The 7,641-nt window shown below is 33.5% G+C and overlaps 1 protein-coding gene across 1 annotated transcript; it reads right to left on the bottom strand.

The window, feature by feature from the left end:
• Positions 1-856: 856 nt before the first annotated feature.
• Positions 857-1,822, bottom strand: LOC130831960 (olfactory receptor 14J1). Its single transcript, XM_057700456.1, has one exon. It carries the CDS (start codon positions 1,820-1,822, stop codon positions 857-859), a length of 966 nt encoding a protein of 321 aa, XP_057556439.1.
• Positions 1,823-7,641: the final 5,819 nt, after the last annotated feature.

Below are 7,641 nucleotides of genomic sequence, written 5' to 3'. Positions count from 1 at the left end.
CTGCCTAACTCTGTAAAAATCATCTTGTCAAATTCTTCTATGGATCAGAAGAGGAAATGAATTAATATAAACATCTACAGTAATGGAATAATGCAAAAGCATCTGAAGGAGATCTCAATAGTGAATTATAGTAGAGTATGCTTATGTTTACAGATGATACAAATGCACACACACTCACATGGGGAAACAAAGCATTTATAATGAGTAGAGGCAAATAAGTGAGCTTGGAATTAGACAAATGTTAGTTTGAATCACATATTTACTACTTTTTGAGAAATCTCAAAAAAATTAATCTCTCCTAAATTTAGTGTTATAATAGACAGAATGGGGACAATGTAACATAGCTAGAAGAGTTGTTTGATAGAGTTAAAAGAAAAATGTAATGCACCTGACATTTATTAGAGACTGAATAAATAGCTGTGGGGAAAGCTATTATAATACATAAAAGGAAGGGAAAATTAATATGGGCACTTAATGCACATAAGAAACTTGGAAGTCTACTGGCAATCACATACATACACTGTGGATATACTATCTCATAAACACAATCAGCTTGCTTGACACCAGTCTGGAATCCATTTATTAAAATCAGCTTTAAATTATGGTGGTCAAGTCCCAAACTAATTGCCTTTTCTCTTTTATTTCAGAAAAATTCCTAAAAGATGCCTAAAAATAAAAATTGAATGGGTTGAAAGAAGGCCAATATCCTTAGAAGCATAACATCTCAAATTGAAGAATTATATTTTGAGAAGAATATAACGAGCAGAAAAGTTGGAAGGGAGTTTTGGGAAGAAATCAGATTTATTCCTCTTACAATCTGAAACATAATAACAATACCTTTTATTCCTATGGTAGTTTAGAGTTTAAAAACGGCTTTTAAATACATCTTTCTCTGAGCAAATTCTTCTTTTGACAGTACCTTCCTCAGAGCTGCTTTCATGGCTTCATTCCGTAGACTATAGATAACTGGATTGAGTGTTGGAGGTATGACAGTATAGAATATAGAGAACATGAGGTCCATAGCTGATTGGGAATCAGAAGGGGGCCTTAGAAACTCAAAGCCTGCAGCTGAGAGGAAGAAGGTGACTACAAATAGGTGGGGTAGGCAGGTAGAGAAGACTTTGGTCCGGCCCTCAGCTGATGGGATTCTCAGCACTGCAGAGAAGATGCGAAGGTAGGAAAGCACAATAGAGATCAAACAGATAAATGCTGTCGAGGTTGTGAACGCAGCCACTGCAATCTCATTAATGAATGCATAAGAACAGGCTAGTTTCAGCATCTGAGGAACATCACAGAAGAATTGGTGAATGACTCTCTCCCCACAGAGAGGTATGGAGAAGTTAATAGCTGTGTGTATGAGCCCAGAGAGGCCCCCAGCAACCCACACAGCTATCACTGCATGCCTACAAGCATGGGGATCCATAATGGTCTCATAGCACAGTGGCTGACAGACAGCTACATACCGATCGTAAGACATCACTGTGAGGATGGCCACTTCTGATGAGGCCAGAGCTATGAAGAAGAAAACCTGAAGAATGCACTGACCAAGGGAAATGTAACCATTGTTTACAAGTGAATTTGCAATGGACTGGGGGACTGTGACAGAGATGAAACAGAGGTCCAGAAGAGAGAGATGCTTCAAGAAGTAGTACATGGGGGAATGGAGGCGAAGGTCCAAGGTAATTATGGTGATGATGAGGAGGTTGCCTGTCAAGGCCAGAAGGTATGTCACCAAAAACAGCAGTGCATGTAAAATCTGAAGCTTATGGTCAGCAGAAAACCCCATGAGGAAGAATCCACTCATTGAGGTCAGGTTAGCCATGGTCACTCTGAAGACAGCAAATATAACACTGTTTAGGAAGCCAAAGAACAACAGGAAAAGAATGTATGATATTACTGTATCTATTCATCAAGTAACTAAGTATACTCAGAGAAGAGCTAGTAAAATCAAGAGAAATTTATCTTCATGGGAATTAGGTCATATTTAATTCAGAAAAGTCTTTAGTCATTATTCAAAAATAGAACTCCAAAATGTGACCAACAGCTTCACATACGTTGATAAAAATTATGAGAATTTTCTGGAGAGATAATGAGCGCATAAAGTCTTGATGGTTAATGAATGTGCAAGTGAAAGAGAAGTTGTGCTATTCTTTGAAACAGATAATAGGGACGGGGAGATGGCTGGGATAAGAGATGATTCTGATGGGAGAAGCCCAGTCTGAGGTGTGCAAACCATAAAGTTGGACACGAGGATTTGGAACTAAGAAGGCTATGGCAGTGGTTGTAACACCACTAGTTTAGTAAAAGTGTGCAAACCACATAGAAAAGCAGTTAACCTGGCTCCTTTAAATGGCACTGACAAGCATATTTTTGAGTTAACAAAGGACAGAAGAGAGGTCTGAGGACAGACTTTTTAGATACCATCAAATTTCAATAGATGTACAGAAGAAGACTGAGCCAAAGAAATGGAGAAAACATTCACAGAGGAAGGAGAAAACTGGTAGGGAGTGACATCAAAAGGCAATGGAAGACACATGTTTTAAAAGAAAAAAATAATGTACAATAGTTTCATTTATTTAAGAAAGGAAATTTAAAGTAACAATAAACACACTGAATTTACCACTGTGAAGGTCATTTATGGATTTGCTAGAGGCATTTGGGAGGACTAAGAGGTACAGAAGTATGAAACACATGGTTAAAAAAAGAATGAGATGTGAAAGGAAATACAGAAATTATACAGCTATACATTTCATAAAATGTGGAGAAGTTTCACTCACCAGAGTTGATCTTACTCAGTAGGAACCACTCATTTAATCCTAAAATTGAACATCTTTATTCTAGAATTGAGATGGTGGCTCAATCTTTGAAATTTTCATGTAAGAAAAGGACTGAGATACTTTCATACAAGACTAAACAGTGAGCATAGACCTGGGGACATTTTAATTTCCCACTGAGCCCATGATACCTGAAATGAAGCCAGTGCTGCCCAGACACTAGGGAAAAAAATCTGTTCTGTGTGGTTGGTATTTCAGGTAAACACTATGAGTTCAAGCATGGGACTCCATGGACCTCTCCCTCAAGGATTGCCTCAGTGGAAAGTTGTTAATTATCATATGGATTTAACTGAATTTTATTCTGCATTCCAAGGAGTGAAAAATATATATTGTATATAATTTATTTTCTGTAGTGTAAGTTCAGACTTACATCTCTCTAGTAAGAATTATCAATTTCAATTTTATTGGTCACCCATTAAATCATGCATGTTTGTTTGGACCTCATGTAAAAAAGAGAATGTTTAGTAATTGTTACATAAACTCATACAAAATTACAAAATCTAAGGATCTTAGAGTTAAAACAAGACTTAAAGGTCATTGAGTCCAAGCTTCATCCAAACACTATCTTTTCTAAAATAACTCTGAACCTGTTAATCCAGTCACCATTTTAACAATCCCATAGGTGGGTAATTTTTTTCCAAAGGTGAATATATTCCATTTTCAAATATCTATGATAATGGGAAAGGCATTTTCAAAAAATTGTGGTATGAACATTTAACATGAGATCTACCTTTTTAACAATTAAATAAATTTAAAAAATTTTAATCTTATATCTACTCCTAAATGTCAAAACAAAAAAAAAAAAAAAAAAAGAAAAAGGAAAAGAAATAATGACATTTGCAGCAACACGGATAGACCTAGACATTATCATACTAAGTGAAGTAAGTCAGATAGAGAAAGACAAATATATGATATCACTCATATGTGAAATCTAATTTTAAAAAAGATACAAATAAACTTATTTACAAAGCAGAAACAGACTTACAGATAATGAAAACAAACTTACAGTTAGCAAAGGGGAACCACAGAGGGGAGGGATAAATCAGGAGTTTGGGATTAACATACACACTAGTATACATAAGATAGGTAACCAACAAGGACCTACTGTATAGAACAGGGAACTCTACTCAATATTCTGCAATAACCTGCATGAGAAAAGAATCTGAAACAGAATGAATATATGTATATATATAACTGAATCACTTTTCTGTACACCTGAAAATAACACAACATTGTAAGTCAACTATACTATAATAAAATTTTTAAAAATTCAATGTAAATTATATTTCATTTGACAACTATTTAAAAATAGCTCTAAGTTCCCCTATTTTTGTATTTAATAAAAATATTTTCATATTTTTTAAGGGTAAGAAATTGAATTTCAAACATTGTAAATGCAGTTTTAATTCACAGTGATTAATACAGTGCTGCATAAGTACTGCAATACTTTTCACACTTGCTTTTACAAGGTTGTTATGAACAATAAGGAAGGCAACTTATGAGTGATCAAAAAAAGATATTCTGAGGTTCAGTTTTGAGGACATAATTTTCTACTTTAATATAGTTTTTTTTTATTGTGGTCTATTGGATACTTTCATTAAAACTTTGGATAAAGATAGTAAGGTATTATCAAAAGAAATCAATATTTAGAATCAATATTTAATCAATATTTAGAAGTTAATATTTAGAATATTTAGAATTTAAATTAATATTTAGAATCAATATTACACATGCTAATTAACATAGAATCCAAAGATTTCAACATATTAAAATAATGGGATAATTTTTAAAAATTGTGGGATAGTTCACATAGAATAAAATAATGAAATATTGTTCATAAATAAAAATCACATAAAATCAGAGAAGTGTGTGGGTGTTTTATTTTTTTAAAGAATGGGTAAATATAACCAATACACATTAAGAGCATTCAATGATCAGCAAGAGACTAAAAACAAAACAAAAAAACTCTTAAAGTAATACCTACCTCCCTTAACTGACCAAAATTGAATTAATCATTTCAGAACTGAACACTTAAAGAAAACTGTAAAGTGTATGTGTTTGCAAACAAAACTGATTAGATATCATTCATTTAAATTACTAGAAAGCTCAGAAAGAACCTATATTTGCAAAATACTAAAATTGGTTGTCTTAGTGAAATGTTAGAGAAAGGCATACTGTGACTGTGTAATCTCACTTATATGTGGAATATGAAAAAAAAACTCATCGATAAAGAGATCAGATTGGTAGTTGACAGAGGTAGTTGAGGGGGAGGATGGGCAAAATGGGTGAAGGTCGTCAAAAAGTACAAATTTCCAGTTATAAGACAAGTAAGTTCTGGGAATGTAATGTACAGCATGGTGACTAAAGTTAACAATACTGTATTGCAAATTTGAGAGTTGCTAAGAGAGTAGATCTTAAAAGTTCTCACAAGAAAAAAAATGTAACTATGTGAGGTGATGGAGGTTAACTAAACTTGTGGTAATCATTTTACGATATATACATATATCAAATCATCATTTTGTACATGTAAAATGAATACAATGTTATATGTCAGTTATATCAATAAAACTGGAAAAAAAATAACAAAAGGAATACTGGAAAATCCCCAAATATGTGGACATTAAACAATACACTTCTAAATATTACAAGGGTCAAAGAAGAAATCTGAAAAGAAATTTTAAAATATATTTGTAAAAATGGCTGTCTTTTTGTCTGAATCAATTTAAACTTATGATTTATGTCCCTGTAATCAAACTAGAAAGAGTGGGTATTAGGGTATTCACATGGAGGTTTTCTCAAAACAAACAATAATTTTCAAACTCTGTTCCTGGAGATACAGTGAATACACTATACATGTAGGAAGAATTTTTTTAAGGCAAGATTCTGGACAAAAATTTTATGTAGACCTTTTAGAATTACGCCGAAAATCTAACTGCTGTGTTCTTGTAAAATTCTTCTCTTTTTTTTCCCATCTATACTTTCAATTTCTGATTTGTGCATCTACAACTTTAAGATTCCAGCTTTTAACCCATGCCATGAAGATGTTCTTCTACAGCTTCCCTAGGACAGCAGAAAGTCCAGAACTTCTTTTTATTTTATCCAGTTCATAACATTGGATGGTCTGAAATTGCCTGTATGGCTCAGATAGAAAGATTTTCCATTAAAAGTTTAATTTTCACTTTGCCTTTGATATCTCCCCATTGTCTATGAAGATAAATGATAAAATGTAACTGAGTCATTACTGTTTTTCCCCTGGATATCAATAATGTTTTTGGTTTTGCTTGGAAAATAGTGAACTATTAAATTAGAAGATTGTTGAGAGTTTAGCTAAGCTACTCCATGGTACTGGTGCCTTGGCACACAGTTTGTTTGGCCAAGAGGCTGTAAATGTAGGTTCCTGATGTGAATTCTCCAACAGCCCTTGTGATCAAAATCTCTTCCTTGTGTCCCTGTGGAACTTACCAAAACCCCACTCTTTTGGTTTGAAATGACTGATCTGGCCTTAGCCTGGGAACCTTAAACCACTACATCCATGGACCCTAATAAGGACATGTGCCCCAGATCTTTCTGTCTGCGCTCTGTTTCACTTCCCCATGTGGCCCATCAAGGCATGTTGTGTATTTCCTCCTGGACTGTGAATAGTAAACCTCTCTATTTCAGTTTCTCTGTGGTCTGTTGTTGAACCATAACAACAACACTCCACTTCTATTTTCTAGAAGAAAATTTGTAGGACTGCTGTTATTTCTTTCTTAAATGTGTGGTAGAATTTGCCATCTGGACTTGGCAAAGAAGTTTTTCAACTATACATTTCATTGCCTTAACAGTTATAGGACTATTCAGTTTATCTATTTTGTCAAAAGTGAGCTGTTTTCGTTTTTGGTTTTTAAGGCTCATTGATTTTACTAAAGTTGTAGAAGATACTTGCATACAGTTTCATTGACATTCCCTTATTATTCTTTGAATGTTCAGAATCTTTATTGATAACCTCTCATCCCTGATATTGATAAATTGAATATTGTTTCTTATTTTCCTTTTTAGTCATGCTGAAGTTTTAGTAATTTTATCAATCTATTCGAAGAATCAGGTTTTGGTTTAAAAGACTTTAATATTTTTTATTTTTAGTTTCATGGATTTCTACTCTTTACTATTTCCTGGCTTCTACTTCACTTGGTTTTATTTTGCTTTTCTCTTTTAGTCTTTTATTTAAGGTGGAAGTTTAGATTATTGATTTGAGATCTTTATTCTTTTTTAATATGAGCATTTAGTAATATGCTTTGTCCTTTAAGCACTGCTTTAGCTGCATCAGACAAATTTTGACACATGGCATTTTTATTTTCAGTTACTTCCAAATACTATCTAATTTCCTGTGTGATTTTTCTCTTTGGTCCATGGATTACTTAGAAGAATATTATTTACTTTCCAAATGCTTGTATATCCTCCTGTTATCTTTCTGTTGCTGATTTCTAGTTTAATTTCATTATGGCCTGAGAACATTTCACAGATGAGTGAGGAATTCAAGACTTGAAATCTCATTCTCCTTCTACTTTCAAGGATTTGTTGATTTAGAACCTATTGCTATGTGATTGGGGGGGAATACCTAACTCTATTCCCATTCTACTTTTCACTATCGGTATCCAGGATTAAAACACTAGAACTCATTTAACAGATTTCTTTCTTCTTCTGCTACTCCTTAACCTAGAAAATTAAAGTAGCTAATAAGATTGATTCTTATAGGATTATGGTCATAAGCAGGTGGTCCTAAGGCAGTAATCCTATGGTCCAATAGAGTTGTTAACCCAAATATTTT

The sequence above is a fragment of the Hippopotamus amphibius genome, chromosome 11 (assembly GCF_030028045.1).
Source record: "Hippopotamus amphibius kiboko isolate mHipAmp2 chromosome 11, mHipAmp2.hap2, whole genome shotgun sequence".
In the NCBI taxonomy this organism is placed as follows: domain Eukaryota; kingdom Metazoa; phylum Chordata; class Mammalia; order Artiodactyla; family Hippopotamidae; genus Hippopotamus; species Hippopotamus amphibius.
Note: the sequence above shows the minus strand (reverse complement) of the source record. Positions and strands in the feature narration are given on the sequence as shown.

Coding starts and splice junctions, on each gene's coding strand:
- LOC130831960 (XM_057700456.1), bottom strand. CDS start 1,822: ATGGCTAACCTGACCTCAATGAGTGGATTCTTCCTCATGGGGTTTTCT.